The 22,995-nt window shown below is 38.9% G+C and overlaps 10 protein-coding genes and 1 pseudogene across 11 annotated transcripts; 5 read left to right on the plus strand and 6 right to left on the minus strand. All coding sequences in view use genetic code 12, as the record gives it.

Annotated features, from left to right (window-relative positions):
- Positions 1-247: 247 nt before the first annotated feature.
- I9W82_000689 (uncharacterized protein) lies at positions 248-1,645 on the plus strand (the record flags this gene model as incomplete). The annotated part of the gene is made up of 1 exon (XM_067695080.1): positions 248-1,645. The coding sequence occupies one exon, from the start codon at positions 248-250 to the stop codon at positions 1,643-1,645; it is 1,398 nt and encodes a 465-aa protein (XP_067550714.1).
- Positions 1,646-1,703: 58 nt separating this feature from the next.
- Positions 1,704-2,765, minus strand: I9W82_000690 (TWF1; the record flags this gene model as incomplete). Its single annotated transcript, XM_067695082.1, has 1 exon — positions 1,704-2,765. The coding sequence occupies one exon, from the start codon at positions 2,763-2,765 to the stop codon at positions 1,704-1,706; it is 1,062 nt and encodes a 353-aa protein (XP_067550715.1).
- Positions 2,766-2,974: 209 nt separating this feature from the next.
- I9W82_000691 lies at positions 2,975-7,877 on the minus strand (annotated as a pseudogene). The gene is made up of 2 exons: positions 6,418-7,877; positions 2,975-6,146 (listed from the first exon to the last, which is right to left on the minus strand). Coding segments are annotated over exons 1-2 (4,632 nt in total).
- Positions 7,878-7,952: 75 nt separating this feature from the next.
- I9W82_000692 (exosome non-catalytic core subunit) lies at positions 7,953-8,621 on the plus strand (the record flags this gene model as incomplete). Its single annotated transcript, XM_067695083.1, has 1 exon — positions 7,953-8,621. One exon carries the CDS (start codon positions 7,953-7,955, stop codon positions 8,619-8,621), a length of 669 nt encoding a protein of 222 aa, XP_067550716.1.
- Positions 8,622-8,661: 40 nt separating this feature from the next.
- On the minus strand, positions 8,662-10,584 carry DBF2 (serine/threonine-protein kinase; the record flags this gene model as incomplete). Its single annotated transcript, XM_067695084.1, has 1 exon — positions 8,662-10,584. One exon carries the CDS (start codon positions 10,582-10,584, stop codon positions 8,662-8,664), a length of 1,923 nt encoding a protein of 640 aa, XP_067550717.1.
- Positions 10,585-11,585: 1,001 nt separating this feature from the next.
- On the plus strand, positions 11,586-11,801 carry I9W82_000694 (uncharacterized protein; the record flags this gene model as incomplete). The annotated part of the gene is made up of 1 exon (XM_067695085.1): positions 11,586-11,801. One exon carries the CDS (start codon positions 11,586-11,588, stop codon positions 11,799-11,801), a length of 216 nt encoding a protein of 71 aa, XP_067550718.1.
- Positions 11,802-11,901: 100 nt separating this feature from the next.
- I9W82_000695 (uncharacterized protein) lies at positions 11,902-12,903 on the minus strand (the record flags this gene model as incomplete). The annotated part of the gene is made up of 1 exon (XM_067695086.1): positions 11,902-12,903. One exon carries the CDS (start codon positions 12,901-12,903, stop codon positions 11,902-11,904), a length of 1,002 nt encoding a protein of 333 aa, XP_067550719.1.
- A 583-nt stretch (positions 12,904-13,486) lies between these two features.
- On the minus strand, positions 13,487-14,608 carry I9W82_000696 (uncharacterized protein; the record flags this gene model as incomplete). Its single annotated transcript, XM_067695087.1, has 1 exon — positions 13,487-14,608. The coding sequence occupies one exon, from the start codon at positions 14,606-14,608 to the stop codon at positions 13,487-13,489; it is 1,122 nt and encodes a 373-aa protein (XP_067550720.1).
- A 224-nt stretch (positions 14,609-14,832) lies between these two features.
- I9W82_000697 (GRP2) lies at positions 14,833-15,846 on the minus strand (the record flags this gene model as incomplete). Its single annotated transcript, XM_067695088.1, has 1 exon — positions 14,833-15,846. One exon carries the CDS (start codon positions 15,844-15,846, stop codon positions 14,833-14,835), a length of 1,014 nt encoding a protein of 337 aa, XP_067550721.1.
- Positions 15,847-17,778: 1,932 nt separating this feature from the next.
- I9W82_000698 (Mpv17/PMP22 family protein) lies at positions 17,779-19,211 on the plus strand (the record flags this gene model as incomplete). The annotated part of the gene is made up of 2 exons (XM_067695089.1): positions 17,779-18,437; positions 18,776-19,211. 2 exons carry the CDS (start codon positions 17,779-17,781, stop codon positions 19,209-19,211), a joined length of 1,095 nt encoding a protein of 364 aa, XP_067550722.1.
- A 535-nt stretch (positions 19,212-19,746) lies between these two features.
- Positions 19,747-22,191, plus strand: RTS1 (protein phosphatase 2A regulatory subunit; the record flags this gene model as incomplete). The annotated part of the gene is made up of 1 exon (XM_067695090.1): positions 19,747-22,191. The coding sequence occupies one exon, from the start codon at positions 19,747-19,749 to the stop codon at positions 22,189-22,191; it is 2,445 nt and encodes an 814-aa protein (XP_067550723.1).
- Positions 22,192-22,995: the final 804 nt, after the last annotated feature.

Genomic DNA, 22,995 nt, shown 5'->3' on the forward strand with positions numbered 1-22,995 from the left:
AATGGCGTTAAGATGAGATATAGATGGAGTCACGTGTAAACTATCTTTTGGTTTTTGGTCTCTTCCAATTTTCATTTAAATTTGGAATCCCACATTTCTCTTCTCTCTCTTTTCTCTCCTTTATTTTGTTCCAGTTTTGCAACCACTACAGTGATAAAACACAAACTTCTTGTTACAGCAGAGCTTATAGTGTCGAGAAAAGTCCATATACTACTGCATACCATCAACCAAGTTCATACTGCCCCCAATGAATGAACCTCTGCATTTAGATGAATGCATGATTTGTCTAGAACACATGCAACCAACAGACCATGTTGGCAAAATACCCTGTTGTCCCAATAAATTCTACCATAGGGACTGTATCGAAATATGGGCATCAAAGTCCAATAGCTGTCCGATGTGCAGAAACAAGTTTCACCAAGTTCATATTCTGCTCCAAGCTAAACCAAACGCCATTTCACACAGTATCCAAATTCGAGATAAGTTACTACCCAATCCAGCAATAGACCAGATTCCATCACAATTTATACTCAATTCAAATGACCGTATCAATGATGCAGATCTTAGTCCGTACTCCCCCGACTCTGGGTTTTGTTGCCTTTGCGCTATAACGAGATCAAACTCACCACTTATACCTTGTCAACAATGTGCGTCAAGTTTCCATGTAAACTGTCTTGGAATAAATGATTCAACTCCTGATGGCTACTTTAATTGGTACTGTCCCATGTGTGATTACAACCAAGAGACAATTTTGCCCATGCGGCCACTACGCAGGGCACTCTTTTCAGGAATCACTAGAAGGCAAACGCCATCCTCAAGGCGATTAGTAATACGAAATGAAAATGATGAAATCGATGACAGTTTTTTGTACAATGATGAACCAATGCCTTTATTTAGTAACTTCCATGCCCATCATGATGGCCTTCCGAGAGCTAGTAACGTAATGAATGGAGGTGTTATACTACGAAGAGAACAAAAATTGAGACTGCGTTTAAGTGAGGAAGAGGTAAGCTCGTGGAATTTGTTTGAACAAGCACGAAGTCAACCTGAGGGTGACGTGGACGTAGGTGTTGGGTCTTCCACTACTGTTGATACAAATAAGCGTCGGCGAAGGAGGAAACGTACTATTGGCGCCCTGCAGTCCTCTTTGAAAACAGAATCGCCTGAACAACAGGCTGTGCCTGTTCTGGGAATACAGGAAAGTCGAATATCAAGCTTGATTGGTCAATTAAAACATACAAAAAGGCAATCCAACTCAATGGCCTTCTCTGGAACAGGAACGCTTCCAGCATCATCCAATATTGTACCTTCATCATCATTGTCAGATTCGGCCGCTTCTATAGGCAACAGTCCCATGGAATCAACGTCTTACTCAAGTGATGATAACGAGTACATTCAAAGACGAGAGTTGACTTTGGAGGAGAAACATGTAATTCAAAAGATTGTTCGAGGTAAATTGAAACCACGGTATAAACCAGGATCAAATGAAGAAGGCTTTATTTCGAATGAAGAAGAGTTCATTGCTATTAATAAACGTGTGTCGCGGAGCATCTACGCCCACATAATCAACTCCGTGGAAGATGTTGATGAATACTTTAAGAATGAAGCTAAACTAAAGCAAGTGGTCAATGAGTATATACGATGAATAGGAAATAGAGAAAGTCTCATTTGACTTTTGTCAAAAAGTATGTTTATTCTTATTGCTACCTTCTACGTGGGCCCTTTGGCTTATTGAATTTAAGTCCACTTGATGGCTTGCTAGCTGAGGCCGACGATGAAGTAGATGCTGGAGTGGCTGACCCAGAAGTGTCATCAGTACCTTCCAATTCACTCAATTCCAATTCATCTAAATCTCCCACCTCCAAGTTCTTATCCAAAAGAGTGTCGTCATTGAGATAAGTCTTTAAATGGTTGATCAAACTGTTTTTCGAAGCGGCATAAATCATTCTGTCTTTAACTGAAGAGCCCGATGGACAGCTGTATATAAATGTGTAATGATTAGGGGAGTAGTTATAAATGGAGTAAGTTGGTCCGGATGGCGAGTTACTTTGAAGGCTCTGTATCAAACTGTCTAAATCAACTTTAGCAACTTTCTTTGTCAACTTAATTGACTCTGAACCCAAATCGATATTAAATATCAATAATCGTTGATCATTTGCATCAATGGACAAGTTCTGAAACTCATTTTCCAACTCTTGATCAAACTTATACAAGATATCAGAAGCTGCTGACGATGGTGATTGTGAATACATGCTAGCCAACTCCCTCTTGAATCCATATTCATGCCCTTGGATATGACTTTGGTTATTTAAGCTCTGCAAAATCTTTTCATCTTCAGTTAAAGGACCACTCTCACCATCTTCATTAATCACTTTCTCCAAATACTCAGCACTCAACTCATCTAATTCCGTCCAAGCGAACTTATATGCGAAACTCGATGATCCCAAGTTGGACAACAAGGTATTTTTGGTTGACGCATACAACATCTTCTGTTTAATGGGAGCTGAGTCGGGAATAAATGATATGAAAACCTTGGATGATTCATAAGGTAAGATGATATAGGCAGGTTGGGGGAATTGTTTAGCAATGTATGAGTGTAATTGCTCAAAGATTGACGAAATGGACGTTGAACTAGGTTGTGAGAAGGATGAATCGGGTATCAATTGAGTCGAGTCTGGTGACACTTTGATTACGATTGTAGAACCATCCTGTTTCACTTTGTTTGCGAGTTCATCTGATACTGTTATACCGGATTGTGTAGACATTCTTTTGGTAGATAGATTGGTGTGATATTTGCCAGTCGTATAGGTAGAAAGTTTTGTCGGCGTTAATGCTACCGAGAAACTATTGGGTTTGCAACTTTTGCTTACTGGATGTGACTACACCAGCACGAAGAAATGCTACACCATCCTACACATTGATAACAAATATAAATTACATTCTCATCCATTCCATCTACTATGTACACTTTTATCTAAAGTTTCAATTTCTTCAAAATTTCAATGGTTTGTTCATAACCTTCTATTTCAGCAACAACCTTTTCCAAACGTTGATTGGCACTTTGTATAGCTTCAGGTTTAGTCTTTTCAGTAAACTTGCTAATAGCCTCATCATTCTTTTTCTTTGTTTCTCTTGCTGAATCCAACCTCTTGGTAACCTTTGCAATCTCAGCGTCCAAGTCTACTTGACCTTTGACTAAAACATGGACTGTACAATCAGGACCAATGGCTTGTAACGCACATCCTGAAGGAACCTCCTCTGCGGATTTAACAACGGAAATTTTTTCGACACCTTTAATAAGCGATACAATAGAGTCTTGTTGGTCAGAGGCAATCTTGTAGGTCTTTTCATCAGCAGATTCAACAAAAACCTGACCATTCTTCAAAATGTTGTACTGAGATAACAAAGACCTAGCACCCTTGGTTATATCAATGACCAAGTCATAAGCATTTAATGCATCAACATTGTCATATTCCTTGTTGTAGACTGGGTATTTTGCCTTGACGATTGTTCCAGTCTTGTCTCCCTCACGTCTTGGCAATCTTTGCCACATTTCCTCAGTGACAAATGGCATGAATGGATGAATCAATCTCAATGCACCATCAATACTGGTGTATAACGTATCTTGGGCCGACTTCTTTTGTTCAGGAGTTCCGTCTTGAATCAAAGCTTTGGAGTTTTCAATATAAACATCACACAAGTCGTACCAGAAATTGTAGATATGATTTGTGGCGTCACCGAAATTACGTGCCTCCAAAGCTTCATTAGTGTTCTTGGCAGCAGTTGTTAATTTGTGCAAGATCCACTTTTCAACAAGCGACTCATGACCAGTCAATGAAGCTGTCTTTGGTGGGACGTAATCGTCACCCAACTTACCCAAAACAAACTTTGTGGCTTGATAAATCTTGTTACAGAATTTACGGTAACCTTCAACTCTCAAAATGTCCAAATTGATATCTCTACCACCAGTTGAGTATGCACATAAAGCAAATCTCAAAGCATCTGTACCACACTCAGGGATACCATTTGGATACGACAATTTTTGGCCGTCTGTTGCTTTCTTCAATTCCCTAGGATCTAAATTACCAGTGAGAAGTTTGTCATGCAATCCTTGTAATGGAATACCTGTGATGACATCTAATGGATCAACAACATTACCCAAAGACTTCGACATCTTACGTCCTTGTGCATCTCTAACCAAAGAATGGCAAAAGACTTCATTGAATGGCACCTTTCCTGTCAATTTCAAAGACAACAAAATCATTCTTGAGACCCAGAAAAACAAGATATCCCATCCTGTTTCCAACATTGACATTGGGTTGAACAATTCCATGTCCTTAGTCTTGTGTGGCCATCCCAACGTGGAAATTGGCCACAAACCGGAAGAGAACCAAGTATCCAACACATCTTCGTCTTGAGCAAGAGTGAATTTCTTGTCACCAAACTTGGCAGTTGCTTTCTCTAAAGCTTCTTCTTGAGTCCTACCGGATATCCAGTAGTCATTATCCAACCTATCGTGCTCTTCACCTTCGATTTCAACAAAGTAAACTGGACATCTATGACCCCACCACAATTGACGAGAGATACACCAATCTTGAATATTTTCCATCCAATGAAAGTACTCTGCCTCTGAAGTTTTTGGTGTAATTGTAATGTCTCCATTCTTAACTGCTGCAATGGCTTCTTTGGCCATTTCTTGTTGGTTGACATACCACTGTGGCTTCAATAAAGGTTCAATAACATCACCAGACCTTGAACAAAGAGGAATTGTCATTTCATTATCCTTCTGTTCAACAAACAAACCCTTCTTTTGCAATTCTTCGATAACTTTAGCTCTGGCATCAAATCTCTTCATTCCCTTCCATTCGGGACCGGCATTTTCATTAAGATATCCATTGTCAGTGTAAATATTGATGAACTCCAAGTTGTTTCTTTTACCTGTATTGTAATCATTCTGGTCATGAGCAGGTGTAATCTTTACAGCACCAGTTCCAAACTCCATATCAACTGCTTCAGCATCGGTGATGATTGGCAACTTTCTATCAACAAATGGATGAACAACAAATTTTCCGTGCAAGTGTTTATACCTTGGGTCCTTTGGATGTACTGCAACGGCAGTATCACCAAAAATGGTCTCAGGTCTCGTAGTTGCAACGGTAATTTTCTCGTCCGAATTTTCCACTGGGTACGAAAAAGAGGTTAAAGTACCAAACTCAATCTTTTTGTCGTAACCTGGAACAGCCAACAAGGTCTTTCCTGGAATGTTTTTGTTGTCGACCTCCAAATTTGAAATGGCTGTGTTCAACTTAACAGACCAATTGACCAACCTCGAAGCTCTATAAATCGTTCCATCTTCATGCAACCTAACGAATGCTTCAGTCACAGCCTCTGATAAATCAGGGTTTAAGGTGAACCTCTCTCTACTCCAATCGTAAGATGCACCCAATTTCTTAAATTGATTCTTGATTCTTGCATGATAGTCTTCTTTCCATTCCCAAACTTTTTCAACAAACTTTTCACGACCATAATCGTGTCTAGTTTTCTTCTCCTTAGCCCAAATTTGCTTTTCAACAACTGATTGGGTAGCAATACCAGCATGGTCGAATCCTGGAATGAATAAAGTTGTTTTACCTTGCATTCTGTTCCACCTAATCAAAGTATCTTGAATTGACACGGTTAAAGCATGGCCAATGTGCAAAGCACCAGTAACATTTGGTGGAGGACAAGGAATGGAAAAGCACCCTTCTGGTTTTATTTCTCCGGACTCAGTAAATTCTGGTTGAAAGTAACCTTGGTTCTCCCACCAAGAATACCACGAGCTTTCTACATTCTTTGGATTATATGCCTTAAAAGCAGGGTCCTCCAAGGGTGCAAGGATTTTCTTTTCACCAGGTTTTGTCTTGTCAATAAATTCAGGTACTGGAGCAGCTTCCTTCTTTTCCTTCTTTGGTTTCTTCTCTTCTGATTTGGTCTTGGATGATTCAACTTGTTTGGCCTTTTTAGCGTTGAATTTTGCCAACTTTTCAGCTTTCTTTCTTTCCTTTTCCAATTCTTTTGCAGTTTTTGGCTTTGGTTCTGATGATGGAGTAGTGCCTTCAGCAGGAACTGCTTCAACTGGCTTATCTTTGGTGGCCTCGCTCATATTTCTAATTTGAATTCCGTTTCGCAAATGTAATCTAGTCGGTAGTACTGTTCTGTATAAATTTGGCTTTGCAAAGAGGTGTATACGGCTTGGAATCATATACTGGGAAGCCCACTTTGTCTTGAAAAATTTTTTTTTTCTTTACATTTTTCTACTCGTTTAATTCTTTGACTCATTTTTTTGTCTTTAAGGACTACATACCATCTTACTGTAACTTTTGTTTCTTTTCGGCTGGCTGCTCGAACTTGCTTTTGTTTTTCATCAGGGTACTCAACCATCGGCTCTCTGATTCGGGCTTTTTATTCTCCACAGGTTTCAGTAAAATAATACTATCAAAATCCTCTTCCCAAAAGCTTGCCGAATTTGCAGCCTGCTTTTGTTTGTTTAATCGTTCAGCCATTGCCTTTGACATTCGAGCATCAGTATTTTTGTTGATCTGTATCTGTCCTAACCGGTTACCACCTCCGGAACGGCTCATACCAAGACCAATCTCTTCCCCAAAATCATCCATGACGGTTTCCTCTTGCTTACCGAACTCCAATTTGTTCTGAGCTTTACGCAAGTCGGACATCTGAAATCGTTCCTTCATCTTGCGAATCTTGCGACCAGCTCTCTTTTTAGATTTGATTTCAACTGGGGCAGGTAATGCCTTATTTGGCACTTGTTCTGGTGGTGCTAATAGTTTGTCAATTTTACCTTCTATTTCAGATCGAAGTTTCACTCCTAGACTTCCATCGGGTGATGATTTTGCTAAGTCGATTCTTGCCGCTAAAATTACTTTCCCACTGATAATCCTCATTACTGATTTCTGTATTTCAGGCGGAAGATATTTCACTAAATCGCTATGATAAATGTATCCTGTCTGCCGTATGTTTCTTGACGCGGTTTTCGTGTTTGCGGCTAAATCTCTAACTCCCAATGACGGAATATTGCATGAAGGTGTCAACGCAAATTGTTTTAGAGATCCTGTAGCTATAAGTAATTGTGAGGTAGTTATTGGTCCAATGATGGCGGAAACATTTGGTGCAAACTTGGCAAGTTTGTCTGATATAAACTTTGATAGCTGTTGAAGAATCTCATCCAACTCCAAAATCAATAAAGCACACGACGTTACTCTGCTCATATCCTCTTCTGACAATTTGAACTCATCCTTGGATTGTTGCAACGCAGAAATGGTGATTAATAAGACTTTGTCGTTAGTCATGATTCTTTTCAATTCAGTTTCGTAATTTCTGACATTGGAGAGGTCTTGCTTGATAATCATCACTATTCTCGCATAATCGACATTATTCCGTACAAGGGTCTCTAACTCTGGAAACACCAACTTATACTGCATTTTTAAAAGCATTGTAAATGCTAGGATTTCATTATTTATAATGGAAGATAACTCGTTGATAGTTACAATAAATCTGTACTCCTCCGATTGATACTCACTGTCGATCTCAGCCAACAAGTCTAGATAATCCGTTTCGTTCTCATCTATTTGTTCTTTGAATTTGGATTTCAATTCTGGTATCAATGGGTATACCTTGGATAAGCTTGAATATTCAGTTACAGATTCTATATCTGGGTGCTCCAACACAACTTGAAATGGACTAGTTGTTGCATTGAACGCAATCAAATCTGCCAACATCTTTTGTAGTGAGCCACCTTCTGGACTCTCATTATGAATGTGATCCTCTTCATCTGAGCTGCTCCCTAGATCCTCTAACAACTGTTTCTCGTAATCAGCCATGTTGCATAGTTCTAATGGCAAGTCAAAAAAAAAAAAAAACACCCGGAATTCTGATCTTGATGAGCTATTATCACCATGTCATTTCACGTAAGCACATCAGTGTTAAGCAACGCTGATGGATCGGCTGAACTCACTATAAATGGAACCAAGTGCTTAGTATCCGTTTCAGGCCCAATCGAGCCCAAAACTCGTCAGGAACTTTCCACGCAGGCAAGTCTTGAGATAATCGTACGCCCATCCCATGGTCTTTCCACAACCAGAGAAAAACTACTTGAAGATAAATTGAGATCTTTACTTCAATCACTCATAATAAGGTACAAGTATCCTCGACAGCTAATTCAAATTGTGGTTCAGTTTTTGGTTGTTGATGAGCAACCGGAATATATTTGTAACGAATTGAATGCCGCGATCAACGGTTGCTATTTCGCATTGATTGATGCCGACTTGGCATTGTATCTGAGTTTTGCATCTACAAGTGTTTGCATTAACCAGAATAACTTGATAAAAGATCCCACTGGCGACGTCATCGCAACCAGTGATTCGCATCATGTGATTTGCTTCAGCATAGAAGACGGAAAGGCTAACAAGTTGTTGCTTTTAGAGAGTGCAGGAGACTTTAAAGAACCCCAGTTGTTTGATTTAATATCAAAGAGTGTCTCGACAGTGGAAGAATTACATCAACTACAGAAGAAAATTATAGAATCAAAGATAGAGAAGGACTACATATGGAGCAACAAAAGCTGAGTAAAAAAGAAATTGTTTGTATTTAAAATAAAATGTCTCGTTAATATAAAGTGGCCAAGGGGTTCAACCTTGAGTTGTTATCTCCCGCACCCATATTCAATAGGTTAATCTCTCCAGTACCAAATTTGTTATTTGGATTCGACTTGTGTTTAAAAGTGAACCCAATGAAGTTGTTTTGTCCCATCTTTTTCACATTTCCTCTTTCCAACAATTGCTCATTTTGCTCTTGTCTAGCGAATACGTCTTTGTATTTCATCATCATTTCCTCATCCTCAAAGTCGTCAAAGTAACCAGCATCTTCTTCGTTATCCAATTGAGGGGTAAACGGTGGTGTGCGCTCTCTCAAGTTGCTCCAGCCCTTAACATCAGCAAAATAAGCCATTTGCTGCACTTGTTTGAAAGTACGTAATCTGTTTGCTGGGGATGCAATTAGCTTCGTGATCAATGCCCATGTACGATCGCTGAACACATATCTACCATCCTTTGTTTGTGGTCTACGCAAGGCTGTTTTCCAATTTTTCAAGTTTTGGTATGTTTCCTCTTGTTTGGAGCCAGAAAAGGGAGGGTAGCCACACAAAGCTTCAAATAGCATGCACCCTAATGACCAATAGTCTATGGTGTAATCATAACTTTTGCCTTCTAATACCTCTAAAGCCATGTAGTCAGGAGATCCAACAATAGAGTTGGCCAAGTTGTGATGTCCTTGACTTTTCTTGAAGATCTTTTGTCTTTCCATCATCATCCTAGAAGGTACTTGATACTCTTCCAATTCCTCTAAATTTTTCAATCTTAATCTCATCGATTCAATTCGATCATTGGAAACTGTTCCCGCAGCTAAACCAAAGTCTGTTAACTTGATATGACCTTTTGAGTCAATCAAAAAGTTCTCTGGCTTCAAATCACGATGGGTGAATCCCAACTCATGAAGGGAATTGACAGCAGCAAACATTTCACTGATATAAAACCTAGCATGAGGTGGTATCAAATAGCCAGTGTTGTTCAATAATGTTCTAAAGTCACCACCTGGTACAAATTCCATAGCTAAAAACACTTTCTCTGGATCTTGAAATGCGTATAAAAGTTTCACTAACCATTCGCTTCTAGTATTTGTTAGGATATCCCTCTCTGTCAAAACATGTCTCGTTTCATCTAACTTGACTAGTAATTTCTTGTTTAATACCTTCAAAGCACAAATTTCACGAGTATCCTTCTTCCTGGACAAAAACACTTGACCATATCCACCTTGCCCAACTTGAGTAATCATTTCAAAATCCTTATGCTTAGGTTTCAATCTCCGCTTTCTCAATAATGCTCTTTCACGGCCAATATAATTCTTCCATTCCAATTGTTGTCTTTGTGGATCTTGATTGAAATTTGGGTCAGTAAGAAGCTTGTTCTCCACTAATTGCGACCGTTCTCTTCTACTAATGACGTAGTCAAACATGTCACAGTAATAATCTAAAAAGTATAATTGAGCAACTGAAGTCAACCTTTTCGTCTTTGGGTCATTAACACGTTTAAAAAACTCTTCTTTAGAAAGTTTGTATCGCTGACTTGGTGGAGGTTGCAATTGGTTGATGTTATCTTGCAAAGTGCGTTTACGGTCCTGATTATTGTTGATGGCGCTGAGCACCTCCTGTTGATAGGCAGGGGTCGGGGTAGAAGGTTGCAGCGATTGGTAGTATTTGCTCTTGGAGTATGGAGTTACACCACCACCTGGAGAGTTATGTAAAATCGACTTGGTTGGGGAGTTTAAAGGAGTTATATTCTCTTTGTTTATTTGTACCCTATTGGGGCTAGAATTGTGGGTTCCATAGATGGACTTGTTATGATTTGGTGACCTATAGCTTGTATCAATGTCCATCATGTTGCTGGAAATGGAAACATTCTCCATAGATTGGGATATGTCGCCCATATCATGCACTTGTTGATGTCTTGGGGACCTTGAGAAAAAACTGGTCATTTTTTATTTGCTATGATAGTTGCTGACGCTGTTTAGATATGCCGGGCGGTGTTGATAGCAAAAAGGATACTTGAAGGAAATAAGCAGTATAAATAGTGGAATAGGAAGGGAAAAAAACAAAAAAAAAAAAGCAAGTATAAGGATGACTAGGACTTCAGATGAAATTCTTTTATCGGAATGTAACGGTTTCAGTGTGTTTAGTGGTGCAAAGGTGTTAGCAAAAATGTAGTTTTATTAACCTTTTGATATCTTTTTTTGTTTTTTTTGATCTGTTTTCGGTTTGTTTACATTTTGACCAAATTGGGAAAAAGAAAAAGAAATTTTTGTTGCGTTCTGTTGCGTAAAAAGGCCTTGTCCGAATTTGGAGGGTACTTGGTGCGAGTTGTAGCAGAGTTCCGAGGTGAAATGATAAATCAATAGTTACAGAACCTTGCTAGGTAAACAGGGTTAGAGTATCACCCTGAAGTTTTGAAAAGATTACAAAGAGTGAGGGGAGATGGGCTAAGTTAGTATAATGTTTAATACCTATTGTTCTAAGTACAGGCTTCAGATCAGTGTTATGATACATGATTATTCATCCATTACGCTCGAGGAAGGATACTGCTTAAAGAGGGAGCAAGTAAACACCTTATAAGAGCTAGATTATGAGGAATATAACCCTGTACTGCGAGCTTCTAAATTACACAAAACCAATATCAGTCAAATTTGCAATCAGAGATCGAACATGCAATTGCCTGTAGCATAGCCTTGCATCTTCTACTTTGTCCTTGTATATCAATACAGCTACAAAGACGCTTTATCCTTTTCTAGTTTCCAGAGGTTCTTTCGTCTCCTTTGGCTGTTCCCCTCGATTGCTTTGTGTAATAATCAACGCGAGACCAATTTTCGAAATTTCAGGTTAACGCTATTGTTCCAGCATATAAATTAAAGTAATTTGCCCGACAAAAAAAAATTCATTAGATATCCCAACCTTTTTCTTCCCCATATCACATCGTTTCAAAATGGATTCATTACTCAAACAAGGAGAAGAATTGTACAAGTCTGGTAAAATTACCCAAGAAGACGCTAAAGACGCTTTCCAAGCATTCTCCAACGGAGGTAACTTTCAAGAAAACGCCAAGGAAGCTTATTCTTCTTATCAAGAGAACCACAAGGGAGACAGCAGCAAGAGCGAAAAGTCTGACTCCAAGAAAGAAGAGAAATCTGAATCCAAGTAAGTACAAAAAGGTGTTTAGATGTATACCAAATATAAGTACAAACTAAATTAAGTACCACATAGTCTAACTACTTCATGTATTGATCAATTCTTTCCCCTACTTACTTTGCCTCCAAGATTTGCTTGACTGTGTCGACAATAGACTCTTCAACTGGGCTGAACTCGAAATTTAAAAGAGCCTTTGTTCTTGAATTGTCCCACTTCATATCTTCTGCTTTCAATTGTTCTTCATGTTTCTGCAACAGTCCCTTTGGAATGTCGACATCTGGGAAATGCTTATTGATAACACTTGCAATCAATTCACTTGTACATCCAGTATTGAGAAGAATTAATCTCTCACCATTGAATTCTTTTGGTCTTTTGATCGCCTCAACGTGAGCTCTTGCCACGTCACGAACATCAATTGATCGTCCAACATGATGTGGTAATTCATCAGTAGATTTCAACTTCAATACACGATTGACAATCTCAGCAGATTCATTAAGCTTGTCCTTGTTTACAATCTCGAATGCTTGTGGCCCAAACACGAAAGTGGGGTTCACTGTGGTTACGGTAAAATCATTCTTGTGGTTTTCAGCAAACTTCCATACTTCCGTTTCAGCCAATGTCTTTGCCACATCATAACCTAATCTGCCTGACACCAAACCTTGCTCTAAAGTGATTTTGTTCCAAGTCTTTTCAGTAATCCACTCATTGGGATCTCTGTTTCCACTCGAGTCACGTACAGCAGCGGTGGATGATGTAACGACGATATTTTTGACATTACCGTATTTCTCAATGGCATTGAGAACGTTCTTGGTACCCTCAACTGCAGGTTTCACGAGACCAGCTTCCACATCTTTTATTTGAAAATCAACTGGACTTGCAGTATGAATGAAACAATCAACATCCTTATTCGCTTTCAAGACTTCATCAAATGCTCCTTCCGCAATCATATCTGGTACCACGACGTATGAAAATTGAGGTGAATTGAACAAGCTCGATAAGTGTTCTCCCTTGGCTTCAGATCTAACAGTTCCGATAACGGTATAGTTTTCCTTTAACAACTCTTTAATCACATGTTGAGCAATGTAGCCAGTGGCTCCAGAAACGATCACAGTCATTGTACGGTTTGTAATATCAAGTCTTCTTCTAAACAAAGTAGGCTTTTTTTTGGAGAATTCTCTTCATTTAAATACCTCGCGAGTACGAGTGGGAGGTGGTTGCAAAGCTGGCAAAATGAGCTACCTCCGCACTCTTTAAAAGTCTGGGCATTTTTTTATCCCACTCCTACGGTGGGGCATGGACCACCCGACTTGCATGAACTTGCATTGATTTATCAAAAGACCCCACTATATTTGAAAGGGCTCTCTCCCGCGGCTTCTCCTGGTGGGAGTTATCGCATAAACGTGTTTGCACGGGGTAGCTAACTGCATTTGTTATTGCTTTGTGTTGTAAGGTAATCAACTTTTGCAACCCCTCTCTCAAGAGCTATAATAAATTAGTGATATTTGACCCGCATTCAAGTGTGGTTTATGCAGGATAATGAGAAGGTTGATAGAACGTTTAAAGGTGACATTGCAGTGTGTGTACTATCAGTGTAGGATATGCCCTGCCAACAAGCTTCTAACAGGGTATCTCAATACGCCTATACAATGTTACACATCCGGTGAGATGATTTGAATCATAACTTATAATACTATATACCTAGTACGAATACTCTTGTAATACTTGTTGTAATATCTTGGGATACCATATCTTTGCAACGTCTTGGTGTGATTTGATTCTATTTCTAAACACCGCGTAGCCAACTGGTGCCTTTTCAACATCTGGTTGGAATTGGAAACCCACATCAACTGCCCAATCCTTGATTTTTTGATCCCTCTCTTCTTTCAACTTCAAAATGGATTCGGGGATGTCCTTTACAGCTGTCTTGAAGCAATCTAAATCAATGGTTTGGAAAAATGGAATTGAGATCCTGGTACCGCTTCCCGGCTCAGGAATCAACACACGATGGATAGTTGCTTTACAGACACCCTGAGTAATGGCTTCCAATGTTTGTCCATTGTTCACAACCAAGTGGTTATGGATGTTTGGAACTGTGATCCATTTGCCTTGGAAATTTTGCACTTGTAGTGAGTTCTCATGGTCTGTGGCTTGAAAAATATATGTGAGGAGGTCAGAATCTCTGTGAGGACCAACACCTTGACCTGTTTCAGGTGTGTCATCTAAAGCAACGGAAGTTGAATTTTTCAACGATGACTCATCCGGGTACGATATAAGCTTCATTTTGCATTGTTGATTAGGCTTAAAATAACCATCTAATGCATCGCTATCTAATCCAATGGATTCTGACACTAGCTTTCTCACAATCGTGCTCAACCGGGTCATCTTGGAAATATAATTTTCCACTGTGGGACGAAACTTTGGAATCCTGCTTGCTTCCGGCCAGAGGTTGGGGCCTTCAATATTTCGATAAATTGGATCATCCGTTGAAGGAGCCGGAAGTTCAGTTGCAAGATCAATTTGCTCCCTCCAGTCAGTGTGTGAGGCGGTGATCTCATTTGCCAAACGTGTATACCCCAAAAAGTGTCTTGATTTCGTCATTTCACATCCCAACTTCACATCCTCGGGTAATGCAAAGAACTCCTCAGCTTGCTCTTTGATAGCGGCTAGATCAGCTTCTGTTGGACCAACGTCCTCGTAATGATTTAAAAGTAGGAAACCGACATTGATCATTGCATTTCTCAACTGGGCAAGAAATTGAGGCTTGGTCTCAGGATTAAAAGCTTGACGAAGGTCAAGCACTGGTATCTCTTGAAATGACATTGGTGAATAAGCTGAAAGTAAAAATTTAAAAGTAATTTGCTCCCTTTTAAACTATTTCCTCTCAAAAAAGTGGTTTGATTTTCAGAGCCACAGTTTACATGTATTTTTTTCACAAATATTTTCTGGGGTAAAAGTGTGTCACAATTTAACGTGACTAGCCTAGAAATTTATTGAGATATCCTACATATTCTGTAAAGTATTTCCATTCTGTATCAGCTATGTGTTTAATCCAAAAGCTGTGCTACAGTATCAACAACTGATTTCTCAAACCCAATGAATTCAAATCCTAATACGCTTTTAGTCAAACTTTGATCATATCTATCCAGTCGTGGGGCATATTTCTTCGCATCCTCAGGGTTTCCTTTTGGCAAGATTTGATTCAATTCATCAAAATCTGACCTGATGATATCAATTACCTCCTGATTGTTGTACCTGCCAGCAACTGCAAATAACCTTTTGTTTGCAGCACTTTCTTTTTCAAAGGCTACTATATGTGCTTTGGCGCAGTCTCTGACATCAACAAATAACCCAGCACCCTGTGGCACGGCATCATCAGGTTTCAACTTCAACAATTTGTTAATTGCTTGTGACGAAAAATTCAAACCGTCTTTATTGAAGTTTGGGAACGCTTGAGGTCCAAAGACCAAACCGGGCAAAATTGTCGTCACCTGGAACTGTGGGTTTTCCCTTTTAACAAAATCCCAAACTGCTTGTTCGGCATACTTTTTAGACACAGCATAACCATCGCTAACTTCTTTCACACCTTCCTCCATGGTGACTGGGTTCCAATTTTGCTCGGTAACCAGCTCTCCTTCTTTGAGAACGGTTCTGCTTCCAGCAACAGCTGATATTGATGATGTAACCACCACTTTTTTAATATTTGGACCAAATTGTTGAATTGCTTTGAGTGCGTTTGTCGTTCCGTTGATTGCTGGGTCTATCAAGTCTCTTTTGATATCCGTAACATCAAATTTAACCGGAGATGCTGTGTGAATAAAAACTTCAGTCTCTGGATGACTCTTTAATACAGCATCAAATGCTCCTTCCGCTCCAATGTCTTTTACAACTTCATAGGTAAAATTCTCTGTTTTTAGATTTGCCTCTTTGATACTGTTTCTCAATGTTTCTCCTTTTTCTGTTGTTCTAACTGAGCCGATGACTTTATAATTGGCTTGAACCAATTGCTTGACAATATTCTGGGCAATAAAGCCAGTAGCTCCACTTACAAAAATTGACATTGGTGGAATAAGAGTAGAAAGAAAGATTGCTTTGAGAAGAAAGTAGTTGCTGCTTATAAATTCGCACTCTCATTTTTGTGGTTTTATTTATAAAAATATTCCTTCGACGAAATAAAAAAAAATGTCGACACTGTTTTCTTCTTTTCTTCTTTATCTGCAACACACCTAACCAAACCACTCAATATACACAACTCAGAGTTTCCAAGGAACCTCATTCAACAGATCACCCTTTCTTCCTACTACCACCCCACTCACCATTGGGCATACTCGTGAGCTATCTCTCGCCTGAATAGAAGCTATGGAAGCTTGACTTTCATTGTCTTTGAACAGCGTCTTTTTTTTTTTATCGTCCCAGCTAATACGGAGGCTCTCACGGAGAGCAATTTTTGCTATTTTTTTTATTTTTTTCCATCAAAAATGTCGGTGGGTTTTAGTTTGTATTAGTCAAGCGTTGGTGTGATAAACACTAGCATGGGTTTATGGTTTTTGATAAGAGATGTGAGATGGGGGTGTACAAGGAAGGAATTTTTTTTTTTTTTGCCAGATGAAAGGCACAACATGACAGCCCTTGATTATTTCACACAGATATCCCTGGGCTAAAGCGGCTTTCTTGCCAGGGCGGTGGTGTTATATATATATATGAGGGGAGTTTGCTGAAATCGGATTGTGGAAAGCTAAGGATTGGTGCTTGATTGGGGTTTGCATTCGAGAGCTTTCATTTCTATACAACCATTAAGCATAGATACTGGATGGTGGAACGAAAAGCTCAGAGAGTTTATACGGTTTAATAAACATCCAGAAGTTGAATTGCAGTGTAGGTTTGTCTCTGTCTCTCCTCTCAGGCTTATGCACAGTTAGGCAAGCAGTTGAAATTTACGCCGTGACCATGACAATTGCGGCTGTGGACATGCCAACCAGAGTCACTTTTCCTTTTATTCGTTAACAAATTTTGTACATTCAATTACAAACTTATACATATCAATTCCTACTTCGACTCAGATTTTTTATCATCCTTATGGTTCTCTTGGTAATCTGAGTATGCCTTTTTGGCGTTGTCTTGGAAATCACCGCCCTTGGAGAAATCTTGATAAGCATCTTTACCATCCTCCTGAGTTACTTTGCCTGATTTGACGAAATCTTGTCCTTTTTTGATAAATGAATCCATTGTGTTAGTTGGGGAAGGAAAAGAAAAAGAGAAGATAAGAGAGAAGAAAGAGAGGAAAGGGGCGACCCTTCACTTTATATATTATCTCTCAATGCTAAGGCCCATTCGCATTGTTCCTTTTCTTATATGCACTCCACCGCAATTCGTAAAACTGAAATTCCAGAATTTCAAAATTTGTTCGATTACGTCATCAAAGGGAAAGAGTGTCGCGTTCCAACTATCGCACGACTTTAGTTGCAAAAACAAAGTTTCGCGACGCGGGATTCAAATACCGTTTTGTAAAACAAGGCTAATGCTTAACTGAATATTGGGAAGTGTTGCGTCATGTATGTGGAACCAAGTTGCAAAGCAGTATAATTGATGAACATTAAGAGTAGAAATTTACTTCAAGGAGATAAAAAATTTGGTGCCAAAATTGATGCAAAAAATCGTATCCTGGGAATACATTTTAACTAACTAAACCTTCTACGAAAGCTAATTTGAGAGCCTCAGCAACAGCTTATACCTATTCATCCTTCTATAGCCTGGTTCACACAACATAAACGATTCCACATATACCATCATACCATACTAATCTAATACTGGCTTACGTAATCTCCGTGATCGCTCAACGGTTTTTATATTTTTTTTTTTTTCTTCTTAAAAAAAGAAACGTGAAATCACTTTTGCGAAATTTTTCACTCTTCGTTCTTTACAAGAAGGGGGGAGCACCACCGATGCTAGCATCATACAATGATCTACTAAGAAAGTACCCTTATCGCACCAATATGGTGACCACAGGGCTATTCTTTGGTCTCGGAGATATCATTGCTCAGTCCTTGTTCCCACACACGGTCACCACCACAACAACTGACAAAGATGGAAATCAAGTTGAACTGGTGAAAGTTAGTGATTACACACCAGAGAGAACTGTGAGAGCCATGATTTATGGATCAGTGTTTTTTGCACCGATTAGTGTTTTGTGGCATGGTAAAACACTTCCTCGATTAAAAAATCCCTTTATAAGTATGGTGAAGAGGAAAATGATGGAAACAAAGAGTAGGAGAAGGTTACATTTCTATGACACGGTTTTCCGGTTGGGCGTGGATCAACTAATTTTCCCCGGATTGGTATGGATCCCACTTTACAACACAGTCATGGTGATACTAGCACAGCACGAAGACCCATTTGGCGTGATACGACACAAGTTGGAAAATAATTGGTGGACTGTTCTTCAAGCTAATTGGACCGTCTGGCCGGGATTTCAACTTGTGAATCTTTACTTTATTCCCGTACATTTGCGAATTGTTTGTGCAAATGTATGGTCAACTGGATGGAGCACATTCCTCAGCTTTGTACACAACACTAGGGGCCATGGAAAGGGTAGTGGAAAGAAGTTGGAAGAGTTGGTGGATATAGAAGATGATGATCAGGAGGTTGTGATGGTGTATGATTGATAGAGGTTATAGCGTAGAACAAACTGAATATTATTTCAAATCAAAACTTTTTAGATTGAGCTACTTGTGTATTGCTAAGCTTCTCACAGCCATGAGTGTATCAGTTTGTGTAATCAAGGTAGCGCTTTATCTTTTCAAACTCAGCAATCAATCTTCTCCCTTTTCCTCATTCAAGCCACCCATACATCCCCTATACTCTATCCACGATGAGAACATTCTTTAGCAGATACAACCAATTGCTTGTGAAAAAGCCACTTTTGACAAATATGATTAGTACAGGTTTCCTATTGGGAGCTGGCGATTGTTCAGCGCAGATTCTATTTCCTAGTTCTCCGGATCAGCCCTACGACTTGGTGAGAACATTAAGGGCAGTGGTATATGGGGGAATTATATTTGCGCCATTGGGAGACAAATGGTACAAGGTTCTCAACACCAAGATAGTATGGCGAGGAAAGAATGAAAGAACAATGTCAACAATCCTACGAGTTGCCGTTGATCAGTTAGTGTTTGCACCCTTCATAGGGATTCCATTGTATTATGGAGCAATGACAGTGTTAGAGAATAGGAAACCATACATGGAGAACATAATGTCCAAATTTGAAACTAGTTGGTGGGTGACTTTAAAGAGTAACTGGTTAGTTTGGCCAATTTTCCAGTGGTTTAATTTTTATCTTTTACCAGTTGAATATAGATTATTAGCAGTCAATTTGATAAGTATTGGATGGAATACTTATCTTAGCTATGTTATGCATAATAAGTCCTGAGCTTTTAATTGTAAATAAGTTCGAATGAATGGATGAATGAATGAATAATACCAAAAATGAAATTTGTCGTGCCAAAATACAAAACACAAAACATTTTCTCTTTGAACGCTTGCCACTTATAGACTTACTATTGAGCTTTAATGTATTATTGGTTGAATAGAATCTTCTCTTTGAACCTAATGAAAGGAAGAAAACTACACGGGAGCTACTCAAAGCATCGCTTTACTAGAAGTTTCATCTCTTCCGTGCCGCACGTGACAAAATAAAAGTCAACATTCTCTCTCTCTTTCTCTCTCTCTCTTTCATATTTTTTATTTTTTTATTTTTTTATTTTTTATTTTTTATTTTTTATTTTTTTTTCCCGCTCTCTCTCTCTCTCTCTCTCCAACGAATTTCAACACAACAACGAATTATTGCTCGACAAAGATTACTGTGTGAGAGACTTTGATAGTATCAATTAATCTACACTACATCAATTCATATACATTTTCTTATATATACAAGGGCTACTCTCCAGTACCTATATTCTTAAAAGATGATGAAAGGATTCAAAAATAGGTTGACTCGAAACAAGAGTCAACCAACGACCAAAAAGGGCGACAAGAAAGACAAGGACAAGAATGAGAAGAGGTCTTCGTCCTCAACGTCTTCATCGCCTTCATCTTCCAACACAGGGTCTCTGCAAAGTTCAAAAAATTTAATGACAAACTCATCAACTTCGCTAAAGTCTAACTCACCCAGCCCTTCTAGAAACAATAGCTCAAACAGTGCTGTATCGGTCAAATCAACAAACAGCAATACCACCATGACGTCCGCTACTTCACCACAGGGTCTGCCAACAACAGAATCACCCAGAATCGTAGTTCAAGACAACTCAAACAACGTTTTTGGTTCACCTTCACAGCAATCATCCAATAGCTCAGGTGTATTTCCAAACACGGTATCATTAGCATCGGGACCAACATCAGCAGCCAACATTTCAGCTGCAAATGCAGGTGTTTCTCCAACAACAATGCCCTCGATTGTAACGCCAAACCAAAGTACTGGTTCTGTATCTTTTGGCTCACAACCAATCACGCCAACGCCTACTTCACCCAAAAGTCCAACATTTGAGTCCAAGGCACACCACAGTCAGCAAGGCGCACAATCACATCACCAATTGAATCCAAACATATCATCTCCTGGTAGAGATACTTTTGATATTGATTTGATCAGTGCACCTAAAAGACATTCTTCATCTAGATTTGAGCCGACATCATCCGATAGATACCAGGAAATTAACAAATTACCAAACTTTGACGAGGTGTTGCCAGAAGATCAAATAAATCTATTTATACAAAAGATTGATCAATGTAACATCATGTTTGATTTCAGTGACCCAACATTTGATATCAGAGGTAAGGAGATCAAGCGGATGACGTTGCAAGAATTGATTGCATTTATCTCGAACAACCGTTTTTCGTATACCGACGAGATGTACAAGCATGTTGTTAATATGTTCAAGAAGAACTTGTTTCGCCCAATTCCTCCGCCAGTGAACCCCATTGGTGACATATATGACCCGGATGAAGATGAGCCAGTTAGTGAATTAGCATGGCCACATATGCAAGCAATTTATGAGTTCTTTTTGAGATTCATTGAACTGCCAGATTTCCAGCATCAAATTGCTAAACAGTATATTGATCATGAATTTATTTTAAGGATATTAGAATTATTCGACTCTGAAGACCCAAGAGAAAGGGATTGCTTAAAAACAACCTTGCACAGGATTTATGGAAAGTTTTTGAGTTTAAGGAGTTTTATTAGAAAATCAATCAACAATGTTTTTCTTCAATTTATTTATGAAACCGAACGATTTAATGGAGTTGGTGAATTGTTGGAAATCATGGGTTCAATTATTAATGGGTTTGCACTTCCGTTGAAAGAGGAACACAAGATCTTTTTAGTGAGAGTATTGATTCCCTTGCATAAAGTGAAATGTTTATCATTGTATCATCCCCAATTAGCATACTGTATTGTTCAATTTTTAGAAAAGGACCCCACTTTGACAGAAGATGTTATTATGGGATTGTTGAGATTCTGGCCAAAGATTAACAGTCCAAAGGAGATTATGTTTTTGAATGAGATTGAGGACATTTTTGAAGTTATGGAACCAAATGAATTTGTCAAAATTCAAATACCACTTTTTGCTCAACTATCGAAATGTATTAGCTCCCCTCATTACCAGGTTAGTGAAAAGGTTTTGTGTTATTGGTCAAATGAATATTTTTTGACCTTAATCACAGAAAACGCTGAAGTTGTGTTGCCTATAATATTTGCATCCTTGTATGAATTGACAAACTCAACTCAACCTGGTATCGAGAATGGTATCATGCAGCAAAAATTGGCCAACTTTCCTGATGCAACAGTCGATGCTAATGGCAACTTAATTGACGCAGGGTTAGTATTACAAGATTTGCAGCAAGGTATTATACCAAGCGCAAATGACCCTAGTCATCCCCACCACAAGATATTCCAAGTGCATGCTTCTGTTAGCAGTAATGGACAGAATGGTGAAAATGACATGTCAATGTCCATGAATGGGGAAGGAACCCCTCAACACCGTAATCCGCACACAGACCCCAATGGAAATGAACTATCGGATGAGGAATATTATGATCTGCTTAGCTCGATGCAGGCAGGAAACTTGAATGCAGGAGGATCTAATAATCCCTTGGGCGATGAGTTTGGTCCAGGGTTTGATGAAGAGACAAGTATGTTACAACACAATTCAGCCACGTCAACGTGGAATAGAAATATCCATTCGCTCGCGTATGGTGCTTTGAAAGTATTTATGGACCATAGCCCTGTCTTGTATGACCATTGTACAATGCTTTACCACCAATCATTGAGTGAACAGAAGAGACGTGAAGAAGAAAGGAAAGAAGGGTGGGCCAAGATTGAAAAATACGTTAAACTGATTAAAGCACAACATATTTAGCTATATAGTTTTATAAAAACAAAGGGAAAAATCTCAGACAATTTGCCTCACAAGAGACGCGCTATGAAGTTCGTATGCTTACAGCGGAAGTCCAATCTGTCTCGCTTAGTGCTGTTGCTAACAAAAACTTTTTGTATGAAAAAAAAAAAACATCGTAAAAATTTTCATCCTCTTTTACTCTGACTGTAATCTTCCTTTTAACATTATAGAAGAGTATGTTAGATCACTTTTATCCAAAAAATGATGAGAAACCTTTACCTCGATTTGCAAATATTTGAATTTGGAATCTTTAGTTTTCAACTTGATGAAATGCATAAAAAGAACCGCTACACTGAATTTTGGATTTACAATTTTTGACAATGAAACGATTACTAACTTTTGGTGAGTAGAGATTACAAATACATGATGGAGAAATCCACTGAACTGTAGATTTTCGATAAGCTTTGAAATATTTTTAGTTTGTACTGTGTCTTACAGCTTTGTTGGAGTTTTTTCAATAGATAAAAATGTAGTGTTCCGTTGGAGATTCCGGTGAGAGAACAATGGCAGCTCATGAGAGAGAGAGAGAGAGAGAGAGAGAAAAGTTGCATTGTTATCAACGGGAGCAACAATGTAAGATACATCTCTACCGTGGGGATCCCGACGCGGTGGTTATCTTGACAACTCCTGTGCATAGCCTGTAAGAACAAGGTTTCGTGTGATTTTTCAAAATGTTCAACCACTATCCATCTCATAATATAAAAATGCTGACAAAAAAAAAAAATTTTCCCTCATCTCTTTCTTACTTTTCTCTTTTGGCAAAGT

Source organism: Candida metapsilosis, assembly GCF_017655625.1.
Source record: "Candida metapsilosis strain BP57 chromosome Unknown scaffold1, whole genome shotgun sequence".
In the NCBI taxonomy this organism is placed as follows: domain Eukaryota; kingdom Fungi; phylum Ascomycota; class Pichiomycetes; order Serinales; family Debaryomycetaceae; genus Lodderomyces; species Lodderomyces metapsilosis.